Source organism: Curcuma longa, chromosome 16 (genome assembly GCF_044706935.1).
Source record: "Curcuma longa cultivar G26 ecotype Majalengka, Jawa Barat chromosome 16, ITB_CL_G26_1.1, whole genome shotgun sequence".
Taxonomy (NCBI): domain Eukaryota; kingdom Viridiplantae; phylum Streptophyta; class Magnoliopsida; order Zingiberales; family Zingiberaceae; genus Curcuma; species Curcuma longa.
In genome coordinates, this window is record NC_133876.1 from 10,555,732 (window position 1) to 10,581,636 (window position 25,905).

The 25,905-nt window shown below is 36.3% G+C and overlaps 3 protein-coding genes across 8 annotated transcripts; all 3 read right to left on the bottom strand.

Moving 5' to 3' along the window:
* Positions 1-715: 715 nt before the first annotated feature.
* On the bottom strand, positions 716-5,682 carry LOC141847334 (protein Brevis radix-like 1). Its single transcript, XM_074735351.1, has 5 exons — positions 5,496-5,682; positions 5,001-5,422; positions 2,358-2,493; positions 1,850-2,247; positions 716-1,220 (listed from the first exon to the last, which is right to left on the bottom strand). Exons 1-5 carry the CDS (start codon positions 5,661-5,663, stop codon positions 1,142-1,144), a joined length of 1,203 nt encoding a protein of 400 aa, XP_074591452.1. The 5' UTR covers positions 5,664-5,682; the 3' UTR covers positions 716-1,141.
* A 977-nt stretch (positions 5,683-6,659) lies between these two features.
* LOC141847467 (peptidyl-prolyl cis-trans isomerase FKBP53-like) lies at positions 6,660-12,557 on the bottom strand. Of its 4 annotated transcripts, none has more exons than XM_074735518.1 (12): positions 12,438-12,557; positions 12,274-12,347; positions 11,944-12,179; positions 11,718-11,860; positions 10,184-10,472; positions 9,889-10,107; positions 9,616-9,804; positions 8,716-8,941; positions 8,029-8,113; positions 7,900-7,941; positions 7,755-7,803; positions 6,660-7,080 (listed from the first exon to the last, which is right to left on the bottom strand). In XM_074735518.1, the coding sequence occupies exons 1-12, from the start codon at positions 12,448-12,450 to the stop codon at positions 7,002-7,004; spliced, it is 1,644 nt and encodes a 547-aa protein (XP_074591619.1). In that variant the 5' UTR covers positions 12,451-12,557; the 3' UTR covers positions 6,660-7,001. The 4 variants fall into 4 exon arrangements, 3 of the variants coding, with proteins under 3 accessions (XP_074591619.1, XP_074591618.1, XP_074591617.1); XM_074735517.1 differs by having other exon boundaries at positions 9,889-10,104; positions 10,184-10,493; XM_074735516.1 differs by having other exon boundaries at positions 10,184-10,493.
* A 1,234-nt stretch (positions 12,558-13,791) lies between these two features.
* Positions 13,792-25,108, bottom strand: LOC141847832 (mannosylglycoprotein endo-beta-mannosidase). Of its 3 annotated transcripts, XM_074735918.1 has the most exons (12): positions 24,926-25,108; positions 22,984-23,122; positions 21,315-21,542; positions 20,447-20,505; positions 18,464-18,512; positions 17,822-18,052; positions 16,572-16,741; positions 16,280-16,484; positions 15,434-16,084; positions 15,132-15,359; positions 14,226-15,052; positions 13,792-14,136 (listed from the first exon to the last, which is right to left on the bottom strand). In XM_074735918.1, exons 1-11 carry the CDS (start codon positions 25,096-25,098, stop codon positions 14,267-14,269), a joined length of 2,919 nt encoding a protein of 972 aa, XP_074592019.1. In that variant the 5' UTR covers positions 25,099-25,108; the 3' UTR covers positions 13,792-14,136; positions 14,226-14,266. The 3 variants fall into 3 exon arrangements, with proteins under 3 accessions (XP_074592019.1, XP_074592020.1, XP_074592021.1); XM_074735919.1 differs by lacking the exon at positions 24,926-25,108 and having other exon boundaries at positions 21,315-21,490; positions 22,984-23,068; XM_074735920.1 differs by lacking the exons at positions 22,984-23,122; positions 24,926-25,108 and having other exon boundaries at positions 20,447-20,600; positions 21,315-21,382.
* Between the last annotated feature and the right edge of the window lie 797 nt (positions 25,109-25,905).

The window sequence follows — 25,905 nt, forward strand, 5'->3', positions numbered from 1 at the left end:
TTAACTTGTGTGATATAAATACTAAGGCTGATGGAATAATAGAGATGGTAAATTGATTTGAGTGGACTTTGACCGATCAAAATAAAATTCTGATTAGATTCAACAACTGAAAGAGAGAGCTCTCCATAAGAAATCCTTCAAAGGGCCCTCCCATGAGATCTTTTGGTTGTCGATTGACTTGAGAAAACTTTAGATTGCACAACCATTGCTTACAATTCACATTTCATCAATTTATCAAAATTTTTTCCCTCTTATTTATTGCCTTTTTTATTTTACTTGTGTTGTGAAGGACATTGATTGCTCCATGGCAACATCAATTGCCTTTCTTTCTCTTTCCTTACTCCCTTAAGAATCAAGTTACCTCACTCTTGAAGCATCCATGATAGATATTGCATGCATGGACAAAAATAAGCAAAAAGTAACAAAAAAAATAATCATTTTGTCCTCCAAAAAATTGTGATTTTTCGACGTTTTGTCATCTTGCCCACAAAAAGTTGCAATTAATTATCATTTTATCTCCATTTCTGATATTGATCAGGGAAAAAAACAAAACTTGTTTTCCTTTTCTAAGATGCTTTAAGAGTTAGAGTTTCTAACTCTTGTTATTTTGCCATTTAATAACTAATATTATCACTTTGCCTTGATAAAAGTTGCATATAAGCACAAAAAGGATTAAACAAAAAGTAAATGAATCAAGATGAATTTCTGCCTCTCATTTTAAATCCGCCCAAATCAGGAGGATCGATAATTCATGTGTCTAAACATGTTTCCAAACTATCCTATCCTATGCATCTTACTCAGAGTGTAGCATTTTCGCATTACAAGAACCCTTAAAAACTAAATAGCTAGTAGATGAGCATATCTCTTCTTAGTTTGATGGACTTGTCTTTCATCAAATATCTGAACATATCAAATGGAGTAGTGTAGTAAATAGCTCAACACCAACATTGGATCATGTAAAATGTTTATGTTAATGTGTTTCTAGTTTCCCGACCGAGTAACTCATTGTAGGTTGCAATTGGGTTGAATGAAGAAACGGCATGCTGTTGTGGAAGAACTCGAAAAGGACACACCAAAGAATCATCAATGTTTAAAAGAAAAGAAGCAAGTTGGTGGTGTTTGTTTAATTGCCTGCTAACTGTCAAAGATATTGCTCTTGTATCCTGGTGCGGTTCTCTTCCCACCACAGCCTCGCGTGCTTCTCTCCAAACCTCTCTCGGCTGCAAAGTGATTCAAAGGGAAACAACAATGTTGAGTTAGCACAGAGAATAAAATCTGACTAGCAGATAGGATACCATTTTTCGACATCATAATGATGAATCTCATAGACGAAAAGGTTCTGGATTATTCAGCAAACAGTTTTTGATTGAGGGAGAAACTAGACAAGATCAACATGAAAGAATGGGTATAGTGCAAAATGGAAACAATAGAAACCAGTAATTATTTTTTGATATTTGGAAGAAAGTAGCATTCATTACTTTAAAAAATGAGGGTATAGATTAATTCTTGAAGCCTGACTAAGAAGGATTTCATCTCGTTAAGCAGCTATGACTAGAAATATTGTCACCATTCAGCTGTAACACATCCTTGGACATGTCTCCTCTCTTGGTTCTGCTGTATTTACAATGTTCGGTTTTCTTTGGTTGTCAGGAATATCAACACGTGGTCGATTTCTAATAGATGAAACTGTATCTGAACTCCCTGATGAATGCTTGCTTCAGTAAATCAGTTTTAAGATTTATGCAACAGGAGTTGCAATGAGTAATCATGTTTCACAGACAGCTGACAGAAACAGTGAAAATACTTGTTCAACTAATTAACAGTTAGAAAGTAATGATAGAAATCTAACCTGAATCGAATGCGTCGAAGTTCCCTGATACCTCCTGGCAATTCACGGATTGTGATGTAGACACCTGATTCATCTTCTTCTACCCATTCCCTGTCAAGATCACTTGCATCGCTAATAGATACTGACATTTCCCCAAAATGTTCCACCTCATCAGGTGATGAACATGTTCTTACTAAAGCATCCATTGATGATCTTTCTGTCCTTGCACCGCTAATGCTAGAAAGCTTTGGGGTTGGAGTGAGGCAACCAGAGTAATAGTCGTGACGTGCATGCTGAGGATGGCCAAGGTTATGGCCTCTGCAACCTTGGTGTTGCTCAAATGAATCAGGCCTGTGGTGATAATGAGGAAGCAGCTCTTTGCTAAGTGGTGGTGTTGCAGAGCTGTCCTCCTTTGAGCACTAGCAAAATGAACCAAGCAACATTGAGAAAGGTAATTGGGAAATACAAGCACAAGGGCAATTCTGCACAATATGAAATGGAGGATTACTATCTGGCATTCTTCTTTCACCTCATTCTCGGATCTATGCGAAGTTGGAAATGGAACAATTTGCCGATTGAATCTCTGGACATTGTAAAGCTCCATGACCTTGTCACAGTTTTCAGCCCACCACCTCTGTGCTTGCCACTTGTTAAACATCTCACGGCTACCATTGACATCAAGCATTTAAAGAATTAGTACACCAAATTTAGTTAGGAACTAGAAATTCAATGGTGCCACTTGATATCACAGGAAAAGTAGGCCTCAATTTATTACTAAACACTGAAAAAAAAATAAAATATGACTAAAACATAATATATGGAAATGGCAGATTTTGATCAAGTAATTACTACTGGAAACCAGAAGCATGACATATTAACACACAATTTAGTGTGGCAACACAAGCGACAAATATAATCTTTCTGCAAACTCAGGGAAGTGAACTACTTATGAAACATACTGAAGCCAGTGGCCTTATCTGTAACAACTCAATCATACAACAACAGACGGAAATAAGGCACAATTTTTCCAAGTGATTTAAGCTACTGCTTTTTATGGGCACAATAGCTTCCTGATTTACAAAATTGTTCGACATGTGCATGGAGAGTTTGATTCACAGTTCTTCCACTTCATTTACCACATACAAGCTCTAGCAAGGAATGGATGAACAATCCTCTTTTTGTGAAATGGAAGCAATTTCCCAAGACTTAATCATTCTTTCAATGATTGCATTTTTACATATTCGTGACAACCATGGTGTATTTAGTATAAATCAAGCATAAAAATGCAATGTCTCTTCAATATCTCCATGAAACTGCATAATTTGAAGGATAATCATTCATATCGACATGGATATGAAATGTTGCATACTGATCATCGAAATGCAGCATTCTGTTGAGACAAATCAGGTTGCTACATAGGCAGACATCTAAGGCAAGGCATGGTTGTCAAAATCACGATCTTGATTTGGAACTTACAATCCCACATCCCAAATTGGACTATGATCCAGATCTTACTTGGGATCTAAAATGGCTTAGAATCTCAATCTCCTGAACCTAGGGATTCCTATGTTTCCTAACTGTTGCTAAGTAGGAATTCTGCAATTTTGATCTGAGTACAGGACTTGTGAACCTCATTTGAATCCAGATAAAATTTCAGATCAAACAAGCTCAATGGAAACAAAAATGGCTTAACTGACCCCAAATAACTGGGACATACACAAGATAATGATGATAATTATGACGGCTTAACTGACCCCAAATAACTGGGACATACGCAAGATAATGATGATAATTATGATGCTAAAAAGTTACATATTACGTCAACTGCAGCATTCTGCTAAAATAAATCAGGCTGCTACATAGTTTGACATCAAGGCAATGGTTGTGTAAATCACAATATTGACTTGGATCTTAGTCCAGCGTCCTAAAAAGGGCTAAACTATCTAGATCCTACTCTGGATCTAAGTTGGCTTGGAATCTACTGAACTAGGGGGTTAGCCCTATGTTATTCTCACCGGTCCTAAGTAGACAACCATTCATGCAATTTTGATCCGAGGACAGAATGCCCTGGAAAACCAGGTATATTACATGCTGAATAGAGGGACAAGATTGATGTAGCTGAATCTAAATGGTTGGATATACACAGCATCGTCATAATCATGATAACAATGATGATATTATTGAATTAAACAGAAGCATGATGGAGTGTTAATGTGGCAAGTGAGACCCACAGAAGGGCGTGCACGTGCCCTCCTATGTACAGGTTCAAGTCAGGAATCTCCAACTCATTAATGCAAAAATAATGGCTGACACAACCTACAGACTTCATTCTAACTCTTAAATAACCACGGAGCTAAGGGACAACTCCCCCAACACCCCCTTTGAATCATAAATATGAAAGTACAAAAAACAAAAAAAAACTAGTCACCACTTGCTTGTCTGTTTGCTTTGATCCGAGTTTTAAGGCCGACCTTTAATCTCAAACCCAGCAGAAGGAGAAACGGACCTTTTGTCGTCACTTTGGATTGCCTTCGGCGCGCCCAACAAGTCCTTGCCACTAAAATACTAGAAATAATGAGCTAAAGAACAAATTTTGGCAATGGAAATTAAAGCCTTTTCTCGAAACTAGGACCAGTTGTGTACTAGAATCCAAAGTGTAGTGTATAAATTGTGTTCTGAACGTAGACAACGGCCATACCCATGAACTATCAAAATAAAACCCTCTCTAGTCTCATCCTCGTGTTTCTTTTTCTTCGCTCTGTGACATCTTTCTTCTGTAATTCCCAACGACTTGGAACCTTTTTAAAAAAGCTGCTTCGTCCAAACAATGGAACAATGCGAAAATATGAAAACACACAATGGAAGAAAAGATGATTTGACTTATACTAAAAACATTGATAGCTTGGTAAGGTTTAGGTCAAGATGGAACTTTTTCTGCTATCTGTAAAAGCTGAATGATATGATATTAATCTAAAATCGGGTTTCCTGTTTAGAACTAAATCTAGTTTGAACATGAATCTAGTCTAATATGGGCATGGTTGAGAAGAGGAAGTGTTTAACTTGAGATGTGATTTTGTTGGCTCATGTAAGCGGAGAGGAACAGGGTGACGCTGCCGAGTCCGGCAGTTCCTAATATCGATACGGAAGAACAAAATGAAGGGGAGGGGAATGCCTGAAATGAATTCTCTTGAGGTCGTTGCCGCCCTCCTGGGGAATCGAGAGAAAGGTGATTAGCACTCCTGGCTCCACCTGCGCCACCCACTCCATCGGCTCCTCTTCGCTCTCCTCCAAGAAGGCTGACGCAGCCTCCGAACAGGCCTCCGTCGGGCCGCACACCGACGGCGTCCTCTCTCCGATGGAGATCGCCTTGAGTCGCACCTCCAGCTCGCGCTCCAACGCCACCGCCCGCGGCGTGGATTCCGAGCTCATTCCGGCCCGCCGATACGCGTAGTGGAACCGTTCCGACCCAGATCCCACCTCGGAGTCCGCGTAGCCCCTGCGGTGGCGGGGGCGGCGCCGACTCCCCGCGACCGCTCCGGCGCACGGCTTGCAGTGCCGGTACCCACCCGAAGCTCTCAATGCCATGTCCCTAATCTGTCCGAGACACAAAAAGTGTGAGAAAACGGATGGAAACTGAAAAGCAGCCCTAGATGGGGGAATCGGTCACCTGCGAGGTGAGAGCTTTGATGGCCTGGCGGGTGCTGGGCGTGCCGGCGCCGTCGACTACGTCTTCGTCATCCGGATCATGGATCGGCGATTCGACGCCGCCGGCAACATCCCGGGAGGCCGCAGTAGCGTCGCCGAGCTGCTTCGAGCAGGCTATGCACGTCAGCATCTGACTGGTGCAGAGAAAGGGGAGGCACCGTGGCAAATCCGAGCGAAATGGGAGAGAAAGAGAGAGAGAGAGAGAGAGAAGCGTACGAGGTCGTTAATGGCCGCTTCGCTGCTGCTGACTGCGAAGAAGAGTTGCGATGATTCGAGCTGGTCTTGTATTTAATTGCATTTATTGGTTTTCAAAAAATCGCTCAGGATAATTTTGCATTTAAAATTAGAAAATGATATTTATTACAGCAACGAGGCGTAGTGTAGCCCCGACGGCGTCAGCGGTGGTGTGGTGGGACCCCGAGGAGGGTGTCATGGGGAGTAGGACACGTGTTGTGAAGCACACTCATTGATAAGCTTTTCTTTTTTTTTCTTCTTATTTTCAATCTAAAGATCATAAGACAAAAATACAAAGGAGTCCCTGTTTTTTTTCTTCTAATTTTCAAATCATCAAAAACACTTTTTATTTTTTCAAAAAAATAACCCCCATTATTCAATCATATATAATTTACGTAACTATCTTTCAATATTATTATCTATCTTAATTTCTAAATTGATCAAACAAGTTATAACAAAATTATAACTACTACATCGTAAATAATAAAAAATCACAATGTAACAACTATAAATCACACCTATTTATCAGCCAAACCCTTAAAAAACTTTAGTCTCTTGAAGTTGTGATAAGGATTGATATGATAAGTTGAGATAAGGAATGAGACTCCCAAATTGATTGACTATATATTCCCAAAGCCTGAAAAGCCTCTCAGTGTTTAGAAAAGCTGAGACAAAGATCAAGGATTTGTCAATTCCCATCTAAGGACCAATAAAAGCATAGATTCTATTTTATTCTCATAAAAGCCTGAAAACCCTCTCAGTGTTTTTTCTATAAAAAAAAACAAAACAAAACAAAAACATGTCAATAAAATAAACTCAAATTTAAACATTCACAAATTGTCAATGTTGAACGTGGACATCCTCCTAAAATTAACAAACACAACTCTGCAAGAACATAAGGAAACCAGGATCACTTGCAACTTTCATTGAATAATTGAGAACTTGCGAATCCAAATTCACATGTTTAATGCAGTAGTAACATAGAAAGCAACATCAACAAATCAAAATTTTGCTTAGTGATTGATAGGAACCCCTGAACAAACAAGCCACTTCAGCTTCAGCTTCAACTGGATTGGAGAACATATGCACCAATCACCATGCTCCGTAAAAATAAGGCAAGATTTCTATCTCAAATATGAGAAAAAACTAGTGAGACTTCTTCAATGGTGCAATACCAAGTGTAAAGTATGGCATTATAACCAGCATATCTCTTGCGCCAGCCAAAAAATTTGATTCATTTAACATCCACCAGCTCCACCTCGAAGACGAGCCATGAGTTTGCTGGTATTTTTCCAACATTCTTGTCCCCGTATCTGCATCATGCAAATTGAATTTGAGACACCAGATGAAGAATAATCATAATCAAGGCACAGTAACCAGAGTTTCAATCTAGTGTTCTGCCAGTTGACGCCCATGATACTGTGGAGGAGAAGCGGCAGCAATGGCTTACATCAACAAATAGTAGCATTGCCTGCCAAAACTAAGAGCCTAAACCAAAGTTGCCCTCATTCGGGATGATGAGCAAAATGACTTCCGGACTTTCAAAATCACCAAAAGGTGTATTTTTGACGATTTTGTGATTTTGAAAGTCCAGTGCGCATTTTAATAAAAGGGTGAACTCTGAGGGAAGAAATGATTTTTTTTTCTTCAATAGGTTAGTGGATTCTGAATTCTGGATTCTGGATTCACATGGTTAATTGATAATGGGTTAACAAGACTGGCAATTTATAGGTTATTGATTTGTCAGATTTTAAGTGGATCAGAACAACAGTGGCCTCTGTTTCAGATCACTCGTGCTCTTCCAATGCAGCTTGCAATGGAGAAGTCGAGAGGCAGAGATCAATGGAGTTCTTTGAGGTATGTATTCCTTGTGCCAATCCCATATTGGCTTCATTTCAAAAGAAGAATGAGATTTTTCACTTGTGCCAACCAAAAAGGGGCCACATTTCAAACTGTGATCACAACACAAACAGAAGATAATACTCACCCCATTGATGGCGGAATGAGGAGTCTTCTTTTGTCCCCAGTTCGCATGCCTATCATTCAAACTCAAATACGTTAGTATCTTGCAAAGACATTTGAAGTAAAGTCTACGAGCAGAATAAGACTACGAGCAGAATAAGAGACCATACCAGCAATGCCTACATCCCATCCCTTGATGACATGTCCAACACCTGCAATAAGGATGTAATATCTCAATCTAGTCATGCATGACATGTACCACATTGTGGATTGGAGATACAAGATTGACTTAAGCTTACCGAGTCGAAATTTAAAAGGTCTTGCGCCGACATTTGAGTCAAAAATTGTTCCATTCTTTAACTTGCCAACATAGTTTACAGAAACCTGGAAGTAAAATCATCTTTCATGCATTCTCATGTAAAATAAAATAAGTTGCTCCCATATAATGAATCATTTTATTTTATTTTATGCTATGATTACTCGCTAGGAATTTAGTATTGCCTCTATTTTGTTTTACTCAAATCATGTGAAATTGGAACAAAATGATGTATCTCATAAACACAAAAAAAATGAAGTACTCTCCCAGCAATTCCATTTAAGAAAACAAACCAATGGATATAGTATTAGTAAAATAATACAATTGTTTTCTTTTTTTTCTTTTCACTTAATCTATTCTTCTATTGCCTCCTTTCCTAGTTAACAAACTGAAATCGAGGGGAAACGGAACAATATGACACATAAAAGTGAGAATCCTTCTCTCCCTTCAATTCTATCAGAGAAAACAAGCTAAATGAAGAGGAAAAAAATAACATAAATTTTTTACTTCACTTTTCACTTAAATTATTTCATTTCCTTTCTCTTTCCTTCTCTCCAAATAAACATAACATATAATCAATCAAACAAATATAAAGCAACTTTAATGCGTAGAACCATGAAGCATAAATATAACCATGCATCCCTAGATAGATTGTAGATGATAAAAGTACCTTACTCCCAGGAGAAGCTTTCTTCCCATCAGGTTGGCCCATAGACAGTTCCTCAATAGTCAAACCATTCGAAAATGTTCTTGTTTTGTGCTGTCCATGTTTATGTTCTTCTGGCAAACTGACAGGCTCATTAACATTTGAATCATTCTCAGGGTTATTGCCCTTCCTCGCCTTCTTCTTCTTCTTCTTGGATTTTTGTGAGAGGCTTTTGTCATCATCAGGAACCCTGCACACAAGAAAAATAGTTTCTAACTGATAAATACATGACAACATTTCTATGAAATGATAAATTTATCATAACATTTAAGAAATTTCAAACCTATCAACGGTTAAGATTTTAAAATTTTTCAATTTATCACACCATTTAACATGAATGCCTAAGATACAAAACATTTCACATCTATCATTTGCCTAAAATCCTTTTATCTACTGTTAAGTTAGTGAAGCTGCAAGAAGATAGTGAAATGCCAAATCAACCAATTTGTTTACATCTTCAACTACCTGGTATTAACCATGCCATATCACCATCTTCAGTGAAAAAAATGTTGCAAACAATGCAGACATTAATTTGTAAAATTTTGCCCTACCACTTAAATTGATGACATGACATAGTTGTTACCCAGTCAACAGATGGTAAACAAACCGTTTGATCTGTCATTCTGCAATTTCAACTCTACAAAAAGCAACTTAAACATGGATGGATGCAACAAGATGATAAATTTAAAACTAAAACTTAATTGTTGTGATAGATTTGAATTTTTTTTAACATGATACATTTGAAATTTTGAAAGAAAAAAATGCAATAGATTTATTAATTAATCCCAAAATATGCAATACATGACATGATTTTATTACTGCATTTTATGCTGAACACTTTTATAACACCGTTTTATATCTTACTCATCATTGGCCGCCTCTTCTACAGATTGTTCCACCTTGGCAATATAAGAACCCATTATAAGCTCTGCAGAATCTTGATTCATTTCTGGTTCCTTCACGCCAATCTCTTCACCAGCTTTTTCATTGGCAATTTCATCTTTAACCTTTTTCTTTCTATTTTTTTTCTTTTTGCCACCACTGCTTCCATCGCTGCAACAAAAAAAATCAACTCAAAAAAAAATTTCAATAGGCACATTCAAAAGTCTAGCAAGTTAAGTAGTCACTATGCCCCACTTTTCATTAAATGGCTTGTCAGCTTCAGAGGGATAATTTTGATCTATGCCATTGGCATTTTGAACTGTATTTTCATCCCCTTTAATCACTTCTGCATCAAGCTTCTTTTCCTTCAGGGCCTTATCTTTCTTCTTTTTCTGCTTCCCATCATTTAGGACCATATGAGTTTCAACATTTTCAGAAAGGTCATGGTTCTGCTCGATGCTTGTTACATCCCTGCTAAAGGATACACAATGTTGTAAACAAAAGAAACAAGCAAAAAAAAAAATTGAAGCATATTATGAACAAGCCAAACCTTGAAGGCTCAGTCTCTTGGCTAATTGCATCAATCTTCCTTTTCCTGTCCTCGGCATTTTTCTTCTTACCTGTTTTCTTGTCTCCCAGTTCGTTCTTAGTCTCACTTTTCCTTAATGAAAAAGAGATTGGAAAACCATCTTCATCTTCACTTTCAACAACTGCAGTTGTCTTAGACTTGGCAGACAATCGGAGCTGAGAATCATCGTCGTCATTATCAGTATCGCTCACTTGACTCTTTTTCTTTAAACTGTGATGAGTAACATTTCCATTTGTTGGCTTTTCGTCATCTACAATCTCCTCAATTACAACTAGTTGAGAGAAAGGTAAAGTAAATAACAATGTGACACAAACATTATTAAATTAGTTAGATATTGAGTAGAAGATTCATGCAATAACTATTTTATGTTGGATAATGCAAGTTTACAGAATTGTTCCGTGTCACCATTTTGATCCCCTGTTGGAATGATATGGTTGTGTTATGTACCATGCCAACACTTAACATGTTTTGGCACGATTCAAAGCGTTATTGAATTAAATTAAATGAATTTTAACCCTACAACCCCCTTCCACTTAACCTGTTAATACACACACATATGTATATATTGACACTGGAACATGCATAGTAACAGGATATAGAGGGGCATCTCCAATTCTAGCATTATTCCTCTTTGATATTGTTGGTGTTTTGGTTGGTGCTTCTCAACTTCCCCACCTTTCTTTTTCTGATCTCTTACCCAGTGACCAATAAGATGAAATTGATGCATGAGTCATGTGAAGAAAATCTTCCTATCTTGGTTCTTCTGAAACATACAAGGTAAAACTCAAGTATCACAAAAACCGTGTCAGCATGACTGAAAATGTTATTTTACCAGTGCGACACAATCTTGATTTCCAGTTGCACCAACTGATACCAACATTATGAACACATGTGCACTATGCAATGATCTCACTACTTGTCTTCTTCACACACACCTAAAATCTTGGGAAAGTGTGAATCAACCATTATACTAACAAATTTTTTTACCAGCAAACATTATTATGTTTGTTAGCAGTAAAATTGTATTGTTTTTCCTATTTCAGGTTGTCCAAATAGTTGATTATTATTAAATCATTATCAAGTCCATTATGCATCACATTTTCCTATAGTATACCATTTAGTATGTTCAAGGCACCTATTTTCATGCTCACTATTTGAATAATAACCAAATTATTACCGCCAGCAACTTAAATAAAAAGGCAACTTTTATATCACAATCAAATACATGTGAGATTTCTCTTCTTGAGATCATTGACCGACTTATTTTTCATTCTCTTAAAAGGAAGCTAAATTTCTGTTAATTAACTGTTAATTGTCTCTATTGTATAACTTTGATTGCTTCGCCAATTCACAAAGAACAAATATCATAAATATTTCACAGCTACAACAATATCTGTTTATACTTTCTATAACGTGATATAACATGAACAAGCAAAGAAGAGATGTAACTTTTCTAGATGCTTCTGAAATAACTTGCCAAAAAAACATGAACTACCATTGCTTTTATGCTGAGGAGGCAATGGGAACATTTCAATATCACCATCATCAATAAAGTCAGCATCGTACTCATCCTCCTCACTGTCAATTTCCTCATTGGTCTCGGAATCCTCCTCTCCAATATCTTCACCATATGAATCACTATTTCCAAATAAAGAACAAACCAGAGGGAAAAAAAAACAAGTTCAAACAGATTCAACATTGACTACACATTATAAGGATACGTCTCATCTCCACCACCCCAGCCGCCCCGGCTAGCGCCAATATAATATCCAGAAAGGTGGACGCTTCTTGGCCCTACAACTGAGAAGACAACCTCAGCCTCCTCCTCAAACTCGAGCTCCAAGCGACAAGCCTCACTTGTATCAGGAATCAAACTGCAAAGCAAAACAGGACTCTTTTTGCCAACATTACACTGCACAATGCTCTTGGTGGTAGCCTTACCATTTCCCAACGTCGCCTGCAACAGATGAAAAAGACAGGATTCCTTGATGACCAGAAACAACCGAAACCAGCAAACTCGCACAAGATGAGGTCTTTAGGATGTACCAGACCTGGCTAATGCGAAGCCTACCGCGAGCTTCATCGTAGACGTGAGTGTAAGGATTTCCGGGCTTCACCTCCACCCCTGTGACAACAGAAGCAAAGAAACGAGTAAGAAGGAGAACGATTGAGGTAGAGAGGTAGGAGGAAAATATGGAATAGAAGGAATTCTCACCCCAAAACGCCATTTCGAGATCGCAAGATGAGCTCGGAGACCTCGGAAGAGTTGGAGTTAGCAATCGGAGGCGTAATCTGACCTCCGAAGACTCGGAACGAGGCGGGAGACGCTGTCTCAAAACCCTAGCGACTGACGACGAGTTCGAGCGTAGAGGTTTTATATATATATAGAGAGAGATGACTATTGAGAATAAAATGGATATTTTCACACCAGATTCATAAATTTCTAATAATTACAAATTTTATTTATTGATATAATATATTCATTTTTTCATAATAAAACCTTTAATATTCAATATTTAATTTTAAAAAAATAAAAATAAAAATAAAATAATTTTTTTTACATTTGATATTCCTTTCATTCCGTGTGTATATATAACAATCTCCTATGCAACCCATGGTGCATGACTTGGTAGAATTTATTTATTTATTTTTTAATTTATGATTAAGACATATTTAAAAGTTACATTATAATATTAAACACAACAAAAAATCTAAAATGAAAAAAAAAACATTTAGATTCTCATAAAATGTAATGCATGATAATATATATATATATATATATATAATCAGTTTTTATTTTTAATTTTAATCACAATATATGCTCATGCTGTATTAAATATAAAATTGTTCCATATTTTAAAATAGAGTGACAATTGATATGAATAGGGGTGGGAAAAAATACCGAATTTTCGGTATACCGCACATACCATATCGATATTTACCGTCCATATCGAAAATTTCGGTATACCGAAAAATTCGGGTCGGTATTATACCGTACCGAAATTTTCGGTATCGGTAACGGTACGCAATTTTTATTGTTCAGTATTTCGGTATAGCAACATTTTCGGTATAATACCGTACCGAAATTATCAGTATACCAAAATTTTCAATATTTTCGGTGTAATATACTGAAAATTCGGTATTTCGGTATTTCGGTATACCGAAAATACCGAAATTCTGGTATACCGAATTTTCGGTATGGTAACGGTATAGATTTGTTTATGCCGAAATTTTCGGTACGGTATACGGTATCGTATACAAATTTCGGTATACCGTACCGATCCAGCCCTAGATATGAATTTAAATCTTCAATGGTCAAAGAAATTAATAGCCCTATTTGAGATCCTTTGCATGCATTAATCAAGAGAAATATATAAAATAAACAATGGTAATAAAATTTTAAAAATATAGGAAACACAAACAAATAATGCTAACAAATTTTTTTTAATGTAGTTCAAAGACTCCACCCACAATCTATGACTTATAACTCATTAAAATCACTCTCCAAAAGTTTTGCTAAAAATCACCACTTAATAAAAGCTAGGGATGAACTTCTCTACAATCCCATGTAATATTTTTTTTTATAACTAAATCATTCATCTCAACAAGATAAAATGTAACACTAATGTAAAATGGATTATTGGAGTGTTTGAATTAAAGCTTAGCCTTAAAAGCTTTTAACACAATTAATAGAAGATTAGAGAGTCTCTAAGGAAAGTTTGGTGACAACCCTTTGCGCTACAAGGCTAAGAAACACCACCAATGGCTCTATTTTGCTTGCTTCTAGTCTCACACAAATATAATTGTTCAACAGCTAACAACTTTGAGCACTCGATCGATTGAGCTTAGCCACAAACTACGACTTAGGACGATCATTCCCTCGAACGAAGACTTTACTCGAACCACTGGGTAGCCTACACCAAGTTTATTTGTCAGGGAACATGTTTCACTTAGCAACTAAAAGGATTTAACAAGCTGTTCATGATACATGCATGAGTAGTACCTCATAATGGGAAAAGGTTATCCACCAGCTGGAGTTGGAGTTCAAAAGATAACCAGGTCTTTATGATAATTCCAACCGCTAAGAGTGACTCGCGGAGTGACTCCTGAAGGAACCTCAAAGTCGATAGTCACATTCATTGTTTCGCCGGGAACAAGTGAAAAGTAGTTGTCAGAATAATGGACTGGGAGTATTCTTGTGTCTTCAAATTTCCTTTGATCTTCCCTTGCAGCATGGACTGAGAAATGAAGGAAAAAGGCAACTCCTGAATCTTTGCCGTTTACTTCAACCACAATGGGTGAATTGACTGGCCGCGAGAACCCAAGGGCTCCAGGAATTCTACTGAGGATGCCTCTTTGGCTTTGTTTGGAGGTCACAATCTCAGTTGATGTACCCGAATCGCTAAAACCGTCCTTTTTGTCATCCATTGCGTTGCATATTAGACTTCTAGAGCTTTTTGACAAGTTCTTTAATCTCATATTTACTTTGTAGGTCGGACCTGAAACAATAACCTCCGAAGTAATCTTAAGTCGTACTCGCTTTTCTCGATATGGCTCCAATAACCTGAAGTCTTTGCCAGGCAGGTGTAACCAATAAAAGTTCCGAGATAAGATGGCAGAATCCAACACTCTGAAGAGTTTGAGAAGGAGAAAATAAACTGGGCGTGCATTCTTAGAATCTGGATACTTCAGTTTGACAACTTCGACTACTTTCTTTGGCAGCACCACGATTGTTTCAGTAATTTTGTAAAATGGGCATCCTCCCTCCATGTCCCAGACCGAAACTTCTATCGCCAGATTTGAAAGTTCAGCTGAAGTCGTATTCACAACCTAACACATGAAAGATAGCTCTTGAGAACATCAAGAGATTGAAATTAACGAGGACAAGGTTTGAGGATATCTTCGGTACCTCTATGAAATAACTAGCAAGATTAAGTTGGACATGAATTGGCTCTGCAGCACATCGACAAGCGAAGAAGCCTGCAGTTTGGTCGTGAAGATGATCATAAAACTGACCCCGGAGGCCTGTCCAAGGATTTTGAGTCTTCCAAATTAGCACACCCGTGTACTTAGTCCACATGCGAGAAGTCCAACCCTCAAGTAGGGCTCTGTATTGGACATAATTGACAAGTTGTGCCTGAAACAAATTGGACAAGGGCAATGCTGAAAACAAATTTCAACAGATATTGCCATTAAGAGTGAGATTATCACCTTGTCACAGAAATCGTCCAAGTCTTTCGGACACCCATAATCTGTAATCTGATCATGAACTTTCTTCGGCTTTGAATATGGAATGTATTTGTGATAGTCCCATATTGGGTTTGGAATTTCCTCTATGTAACCATCAGATTTCTTGTTAAATAGCGGTATTGACCATCCTTCCGGTGGCATTGTGGACCTGATTGTAGCTGCTACTGGCATTCCAACAGAACCAACCTCAGGATTGAACCCATAGGTGTAAAAATTATCCGTGAAAAAATTCTCAGGGTATTGTATCTCGTAAGGCCCATCAGTAAAATGACCCTTTCCATCTGCAAAACCATCCCACATAGATCCTTGTATGTAAACCCGTGTGCCATCAAGATATTGACTTGGGTCCTTCGAATCATCAATCAGATCTTTTGTTGTTGCATCAAACAAAGGATGGAGCTTCAGGTCACTTTTTAAAGCTGTATTAATATCTGCTGGAGGAATTTGTTCATTGCCACCGACCCAAAGAGCAAGACTAGCATAGTTCCTAAGGAGTTTGACAGTATCCCTTGCACATAGCATGAAAAGGTCATGGTCCAAAGGTCCATCTGGATTGGATATCGGGACACCTCGTCCATCGACATCTCCTGTTATCCAAAATTCTTGCCAAACCTGTAGGGAAAGAGTTGCTAAGACACATTAAATAAAAACAAAAAACACACACTGCCTTTGTCAAACATACACATCCTATCACAAAGAGAGAGGAAAGATAAGGAATGTTTTTTTTGACAGTCTAAAAAAGCCAGAAGAGATAGAAAACAAAGCAAGATTTATAACTTTCAACTAGCCGATATCTATTCACCTTACCAGCAACCCATACTTATCACAATATTCGTAGAATTCTGGTCTTTCAGCTATTCCACCACCCCAACATCTAAGCATGTTGAAGTTCATATCTGCATGGAACTTAATGTCAGTCATGTATCTCCGCTTAGAAAGCCTCAAAAGACCATCAGATAGTATCCAATTTCCTCCACGGATGAAAATTTTTTCTCCATTCACCTTGAACAATCTGTAAAAGAGTACCAGTTCAATGTAGTCCATAATGTTGGAAACATAGATTTTAACTATACAACAGATTTTCAAACTCAATTCGTACCTACCACCAGTAGCATCATCTATAGTACTTTCAACTTTCCTGAAGCCAAAACAATGGCTCCATGAATCAGATTCACCAAATCCTTTAACGTCAACTGATATTTCAACGTCATATAGTGATTGCTTACCCATGCCATTTGGCCACCATAGATTAGGCTTGTAGAAGAACATCTGGTATATACTGAGTATCAGTAGCTTAATATTGAAAAATCACTGTCGACATTATATAGAAGATATGGCAATTTTAGTGCATAACTACAAAGAGAGATGCTTCTAATGCTTGTTGTCTAATCACTCAGTGTGTTAGATACCAAGCTTAGAGTAAGTTTCTAAAGCATGCCGCAAATTTTTTAAAGTGTAAATCTTATGAAAATCTAACAAAAAGAAGGAAATTGATTGCTCCTATCAATTTTGAAAGGATACTTGTCTGCATATATTGTTATGGATATTACTACGATACTTGTTTAAACTGATTGATGAGTGAGTAGAGTAATTTACTAAATCAGCTAATATGAAATTAAAACAATAATCTTACATTGTATTTTGCTCCCTTTTTAACCAAAATTGGACAAGGCCAAGTATCCATTTATGAAATGATAGTGTAAAAGAGGGAAAAGGATGAAGGCATTAAGCAACAACCTACAATGCAATCAGTGTGTCATACCATGTTAATCATGTTATATGGTTTGTGGCATTTGGGTTAATATAAACCTGTATGAAAGCATAAAATTAATTATATTCTTTTAAAATAAATAATTTAAGTATAAGATGAAGTAAAATGTCTAAAGAATTAAAATATATGACACAAAAGGTTATTGAAGTTTTTCTTGCAATTATTTTACATTGTAAAGATCAATTCATATCATCCATTATATATTTGGAATATATCATGTCATTGCTAGTATTGTCTCGAACAATCGTGTTTCCAGTGTTTTGAGTTTAATCAGGTTGGTCATGTCATCATGCTGTGCTTAATATTATGAAGTCTATGTGGGCAAAGGACGACGCCCTCAAAACAATAGAGAAAGAGCCTCTAGAAGGATTTCACAGCTTTGCACAAAAAGATTGGAGTTGGTCTAGAACAACGGTGTTTATAAATTGCCGAGTCACCAAAGTGAATAACATTGTCCATGTTACTTAATAAAACTAGCTTACAGCACATGCTACATAACTATCATCACAAGTATGAACTGCTTAAAATCAAAGAGCATAGGTATAAAAGCAGCTAAAAGAATACAAGAATATACACACCGGTGGTATAGTGAACTGAATCAGGGTTTCTGGTGGAACTGACAACTCATGAGATTGAAGATGTTCGACCAGGCAGATGTTCTCCTCTATTTCTATTTTAACCTGGAGAGACAATACACACTCTGCAAGCCATGAACTTTTGTTTTCTAGTTCAAGAGTAGTGTGCAGATATGCTCTCTTGAAGTTATCAAAAAAGGTTGAGACCAAGTGTGGATCAGAAATCTTCACAGGCTGCCTCAGAAGGAAAGATGAAATATATCACAAAATATATTGGGATCTAACTATGCTAACACAAATATTCATATACAAACTATAAATTAGTTGGAAATTCAAGAGAATGTCAATAACCTACTAATGCAAAAGAAAAGCAGAAAAACATGCATGGAACCACTGACACCATGGCTGCATGAACAACATTGGCCATCACTAAATCCAACTCTACTGTGATGCTCACTAATGAGGAACAAGATTAAAAGAAACTATAATGTGGGACAGAACATAGGTATAGTATAACAAATGTAGAAGAAATTCTGAGATAAGTATGAAGTATACTGTAAGACAGAACCTAATGTGTTTGTACCAAGACAATAATTTATAGAAAGAAGCATGCTGACTTCACAAAAATAACATAATAAACCTCACCCCAGTAACTTGAATTGATACTTCATCCCAAATCCCAGTGTTCCTATCTCTGCATTTAAGTGAAAAATAAATGTAAGCTACCAGAAAATCCAAAATATACAGCTATTGATGACAATAAAGGTATGAAACCAAAAAAAAAATTTATTGTAGAATGAGCTAAAAAAAGGTAAGGCAAATATGCAAACATTAGTGTGAAATTTCATTTTTACAACTTTTACCCACATGCATATAACAAACTTGTTGCAAATTTAGCATTTTTTTGGCTTTTGTAGAATGTTTTGGCTATTTAAGTACTTTTCACTTCATGCTTCTAATTCTCTCAGCACTAAGCTCTCTCAAGCTCAACATTATCCCCAAACTTAGATAGTTTTGTCACTGCAAGGAAAGTAGGAAACTGCCAAATTTTGATCTCACTTCAGCAAAAGGTGGAATCCGCCACCCCAGTGACCCCACACGGTATTGATCTCACAATACATGTGATGATGTTTTGTGTTTCAAGTAACTACTTGATGGTGATCATCATTACATTACAAAAATATCCAAAGGTGGAATAATAAGTTAAACAGAGTTTTTAGGAGCAGCTAGTTTGGGAAAACAATATTAGTCCCTCACATGGAGTTATAATATTATAGTAACCCTAGACACATTCAATAACAAGTTGTGTCTAACAATATAAAATTGAAGCAACAACATACCTTGGTGAATCTTACCAACACTAGCCGGGCAATGCTAATATTAAAAAGCTTACAAGATCTCCATTTTTACTACAAGGCATGTTTTACCATGAATGAAGCACAAGTGAACAATTGGTTTTATCTCTAGTCAAATGAAATCTAAATGATACGAGGCAAAAGAAAATATGTGAATGTTTTTGTTATGTTGTCAGTTGGAGCCTCTATCAATATATATTATCTGTTATTATTGAAGTCAGAAAAAGACAGAAAATTAAGAGTACTATTTCATTATGTGAACACCACCAGTAGTCCATTGGTCACATGAACAAAGGTTTTCATTTGCAATAGATGCTACACCTTATCAACTCCTCTTCAATTTGGGTATGTCACAGTTACTCGAATCATTCTTTACCTTACAGGAAACTAAAAAGGCAAAGGTATCTAGTGATTATCAACTCATCCATCCTCCAACTAAGTATACATCGAGGTTCGACCTTGTGAGCACAAGTGATCTTGGGAACTGAAAGGATTTTCCATATGACGTTTGGATCTCAAAGAGTATTTAATAAAGTTAAAAATTAATGGTCCAAATAAAGCTTGGAGGCTGGTTGCCAAAGCACTAATCAGTATGGCATATTGGTAGGTACCGAATCACATAGCTCATACTGAATGTAATGAAACAGAATGACATTGTAATCCTGTTATACCTCACAAGCATATTCATGGCCTGGTGAATGTTGTCTGCTATAAATAACTTGGGCTTGAATATTTTTATTCTTAGCCAAAGCCACTCCATATAGGTCAACAATTCTGTTTCAATCATAAAATTTCATGATTCAATTATTAAGGTACAACAATATTAATAAATGGCGTCTGACTACTAGAGTCATTTATGTGGATCATATCCTGCCATATATATCATGTTACTGTGATACTTTGGATAAACATAACTCAGGAATGAGAAACAAAACCAAAAGCACAAGTCCATCTTAACATGGCAATCTGATTACAGACATGGCTTGCTTATGAATATATTGGCAAATATGCACTTAGTGTAATTTTGGAAATTTTTGAGTAAATAGAAAATGTATTAATCAATATAGGAAACAATAGAAACCAAACACAGTGCTTCCATTTAACCAAAATGTATAAATAAGCAGTAGGCATATCTTCCTCAAAGTTAATCAACGAAATTGTTCCATCATCAATATTTGATGTGCATATCATTGAAATTGTACAAAAGTTCGGATTGCAATGCCAATCAACACAGAAAGAATAAAAAATTAATAACAACAATGATAGCGTCTACCTTATTGGAGTCATCCAATCCCAGCCTTGAACATATTGAGCAGCAACATCTTTTCCAATCTGATAGAAGGAACATGCTTGTTCACTTGTCGGCATAGGCAGTTGTATATCCTTCTAAATTCTTAGCTTTCAAAACTTAACTATATTCAGGTAATCTGAGACAGCATGTATCTATTTTGAGTGGTTAGCCAGTCTATGTAAATTAAACCATACTAATGGAGCAACTCAGAACATTAAATCAATAAATGCAACTAAGTTAACACATATAAAAGCACTTGATTTGATTTAGCAAGTTACATTTAGGAATAAAATCCTAGTTAGAATGTGTTTTCCAAATCACTAAACCAATAAACTACTCCATACATTGAATTTCAATTCATTTAAATTTGAGGAAGAAAAATTCACAACTTTGTTAACCAGACCTTATCTATGCATCTATACAGAGCATAGGCACAGTGAACCATAAGAAAAACTTATACTAAACTAGTCAAGCAAATACTAACATAAAGTAGTCTAACACTCCTTGAGCTGGAGTATAAGCGTATAACCATCAAACATGTCTAGCTTGTTAATAGCATAATCAAATGAGAAAATGTTGTCGGCTTAGTGAAATTATTGTTTTGTTGCTTACCCAAACCAAAAGAAACAGAAACAACTACATAGCATAAATGCAGACCTAAATTCAACTATATTATGTGAGAGCAAAACGATATCATCAGAATGAGCAAAACCAAATTGATTTGAAGAAGAATGTTAGAAACAGTAAATTTAAAAAGAAAATAAAATTAGCCAAATATAAATTAAACCAAATTATTTTTTTACCATGAAGGGAATTAAATAAAAAAAATTACTCAAGGAAATGCTCAGACCTCATGATCTCCACCTTGTCCACCCTCAGGAGGTATGCTACCAGGATGATCAGGAGGATAAATGAGAACAGCAAGCATATTTATTCCATTCTGGTTAAGTATATCAGTAATATCCAGTGAATGCCTTCGGAACATCCCTTTGGAAAGATTCTTTTTGTGACCATTCAAATAGACATCTGCTGAATAATTAATTGCTCGGAAGTTGAGATATACATGTTGATTTGCTGTCTACATATTAGAGAAAGATACAAAAATTACTGAGATTGCAAAGCTAACTTAAAGAAAATGAAAAATCAAAATCAATTACACAGCATATTCATCAAAATGATTATCTTACTTATTTAATGGACAACATACAAGAATTACACCACAAGGACACATAGACATTATCAGATTATAAAGAAGATTGTTAGAATTCTTTAGTTAATAAATGAGTGTGTGGTAATTGTGAGAATGGTAGACATAATTGAGTACATTGGCATCTTCAAGTTGTGATTTTCCCAACTATTTAAAGTCAGGTAAACACCACTGAGTTCCCTTTCCATGATCCACAATTACTGATCCACTTGATTTAGTCAATTCCAGTATTTGGGCCCTAGTCTGATTCTTGCTTTTTACCACGAGTTCCTTTTCCATAATCAACAATCTACTTGTACACTTGATTTAGTCAACTCCACTATCTGGGGACCTAATCTGATTCTTGCTCAGTTTACTACTCATTATTTTGTTATTTTAATTGATGACTGCACTCATATTATATGGGTTTTCTTGCTAAAATCTCAGTCATATAGTCAAATGTATCTTTGTATTTCAAACTTCTTCTCGATATATAAAAAAAAGTTCAATTATGCAGTGCAATTTTATTGAATATGAGATGCCCTCAAATAACCACTCTAGTATTTCAGTATGTTATGTAACAAGATGGCCATAATTGATATCTACAAATTTTGGTTTTTCATGAAGAGCAAATCCAAGCAGCTACTTAATTCCCCAAAAACTGGTTTTCCAAGAGTAAATGAACCATATTGAAATTAATTGTCATTAGAGATGTTGTGATGATTAAACATATCTCCATTCCTTTTATTAGCTCTAGATCAACTTGTTGATTTCTTAACTAACTGCCATCATGTTGTAGCATTTTCTATTTCGAATTCCAAGCTGAACAGTAGGAATGTTTATTACCATGCTCTAACTTGACAGGGGGGTTTGTGATAATATTGTTCACATAACAATAATATTCCTTTTTTTCTTTTCATGAACTATGTATCGTAAGAATATCTAATATCTATACACTGCACAACAAAATCTCTTATTGGTCAAACATTACTTCTTCCTCCACATCAACTGTCCATAAAGTATTTATGAATATCTCTGTTTACATCTTGGTTATGTCATCTATGTTTAGAGAAAACTGTTGTCTGTTATCCTTAAGAAGTACATCCAGTACTGTTAGTGCACCAGAAGTGTCAGAAATGAGGAGATATAACAGGTTACCACATCAATTATCCTTCATCTGTCAAGTTTAATCAGAAAGGCTAAGCTAGATAGAAATATATAATGACAAAGAATATCTCATTCAAAGAAGGATTATTTAAAACCAATTTCACACTGAATACTCTATATGGTAGCGTCAAAAACAAAATTAAATGAAGGATGGAAAGAATTTTACCATGTCATACTCAAAGGTAGTGAAAAACCAAAATGTATAGTATTCCCTCCCAGAATCTGCAATATCTATTATTGCTTCATTGTTTAGCCCATAGAAAGGATCTGGCACCAAGTTGTTCTTCAGCAAAGTTGTCAAAACTCTGTCCAAGAGAAGAATAATCTAAAAACTAAAATTGTTTCAAAATGTCAAAAAAGGGTATCCTGGTTCACTGTTAGAATGCACATGAATTTTCAATCAAGCAATCATTAGCTGTAATAAGGCAATTGCATCAGTTTATCCTATAGGAACCACTAATTATCGGATTTGTTTTGCAAACATAACAAAATACTATATATGCATGGGCTCATCAATTACCAGAGAAAACAATAGTTCATTACATAAAACATAAAAAAACTTGCTGCCGCCCATTCTGAGTGTAACATGGAAAAATAGTAAGAATTGTGTTGTGGTGTTCCAAGCAGTAACTCATATGGCATCTGGTAAAGCATCCACTTAGTTTCCACCCCCACATTTTTTACCTATGCATGGATCTTACTGTCATAGTGAGCCCTCACCTTGCATAACTACATGCCACTACCTATGGTTCTATACCATATGAAACATAAAAAAGTATGATATGAGGCCTAAGATGTAGCACAACGTTTGAACAATTCTCACCCAGGAAAAGTATTCTGGGCCAAAAATTGCATTAGTTAAATAGGATCATAATCCCTTTATATTAATATCATGACTAATTCTTTATAAAATAATCCGTCAACTTATCCCAATAAATTGACTTTCTCTATAACAACACATCCTTAAAGGTCTCCATTTATTTCTAAAATATAAACCTAAACAATTTTCCAATGCATTATAAAATTAACAACTTATACAACTTTGAACAATTTTAAATAGAATTAAAGGGGTCTTGCTCTAAAACCAAATTGTAACACACCATGTACTTGACATCGACGAAATATTATCCATTTTAACCGATAGTCCATACTATCATCAGGTGTGTTTCTATTTGTTCTTGCACCCTGTATCCTAGAATATTACAAAGAGTCATACCTTCATTGAGTTATTTTCTTGGCAATCCCCCCCCCCCCCCCCCCCCCCCCCCCCCCCCCCCCTTCATCTAGGCAATTGTGGATAGATGTTTCAAAGAGGCACATTTCTTCAACGTGGCAAAATTTAATAATCCATAGCACAGAGCCAAATTAAGTCTATGGTGTCGAATAGAGATGTTAATTTCTACAGTTTTTCTGGAAAATCCTATGATAATTTTTCAACATCCATCATTAAGTTTCCATTTGCATTTCATCCATGCACCCATGATTAAATTGAGGCCATTGGTCATAGTTTAGGAAATTTAGTTAGTTTGTGAAAAAACATGAATTTGGAATTCAAATTTACCAATTGAAAATTCATTAAAGCACCCACTTTTCCATTTTCCTAAGAATTTTACAGATGTTGCATTTATTACTGTTAGTTTCTTAAGTTTCGATTAAACTGGGATAGCAAAGCACATTATAAACGCAATCTGGCCGTCCAGTTCCACATTGAGTAGCACAAACAAATGAGACTACCAATATATCTTAGGATTGAAGAGATCAAGACTTGATGGGCACTAGCGATAGGGAAATCATTCCAACAAACCGCATTCTTAAGCAACATTGGCGGGACAAAGATGCCATTTGTTACCTCAGTCAGGACTCGATACTAGGGATAACTAAATTACTAAAAACAAACTGCATTCTTGAGCAACAGGTGGCGCAACAAAGATGCTTTTGTTACCCAATTCCAAGCATTAAAGAAGCACAAATGAGGACTAGGGATTTTGCAACTACTCCAACAAACAGCATCCTTGAACAACATTGGCGCATCAAAGTTGCTTTTTGCGTCTCCCGATTCAGTCTAAAGTTACTTACCAAGCATGAAGAATAGAAAGGCGGCGACTTACGTGCCGGGAACCACGGCCTCCATCCACGGCGCGCAGCGGCCGGCGGGAGGGAGGGTCGTAGTCAGCTGCACGCCTGTCGCGCATACTTCCGTGGATCTCGCCGCGAGCCACCCCGAGTCGAGCCTCGTCTTCCCCATCTGAACTCGCGCCCTCTTCCATTCTCCTCGCCCCATCTCGCTGTCGCGATCGCTACGGCGCAGAAGGACAACTCTGCGACTACTCTTCGCATAATAAAACCTATCATTCTTTCAGCCCGCCCCTTAATATTTTAATAATGTCAAACCGCGCCTTATCGTATAAAAGTTATATAGTAAATTACTACAGTATATAGAAGAAGGCTATTTGAAAGTGATTTTAATTGAATTTAAATAATTTTAATTAAATTGATGGTAATATTTTAATATAATATTATTTAGATACTTTAAATTATAAATTTAAATTTATCTTAAATATATTATAATAATTATTGAGTAATTTTTATATGTTCTCCATCGTGATCAATTGTAGTTTCTCGATTTACTTTCTCATAAATAGTTATGAGACTGATTGGGTGGCAAATTTCACTTTTTACTGAAACACTCTGGTAAAGCTGAGGATTAAAAGATATTTTTTGATAGCACATTGTCACGGTCCATAACTGAACCAATCGGCTAAGCTGTCGACTTTGGATTGCATTTATTTGGATCGGAATCGCATCCGTAAAAAAGATAAAATTGATCAATTTCATGATCATTTATAACGAGATAAATTAAGAAGATACGATAACTATTTACAAAGAGATAAATCGAGAATGATCACACGGGAAAATGATATTACTCGTTGATTGAGATTTGAATTCTTATTTTTTATTATTTTTACAAGTCTGTTATGCATTTATTCGGACTGAAATCGTGCTCCCGCCATTAGTGGTTCCCGCTTTAACCCAGGGCAGATATATGATCAGGTGCAGGGACGCAAACAAACAAATAGCTGTTGGGTCA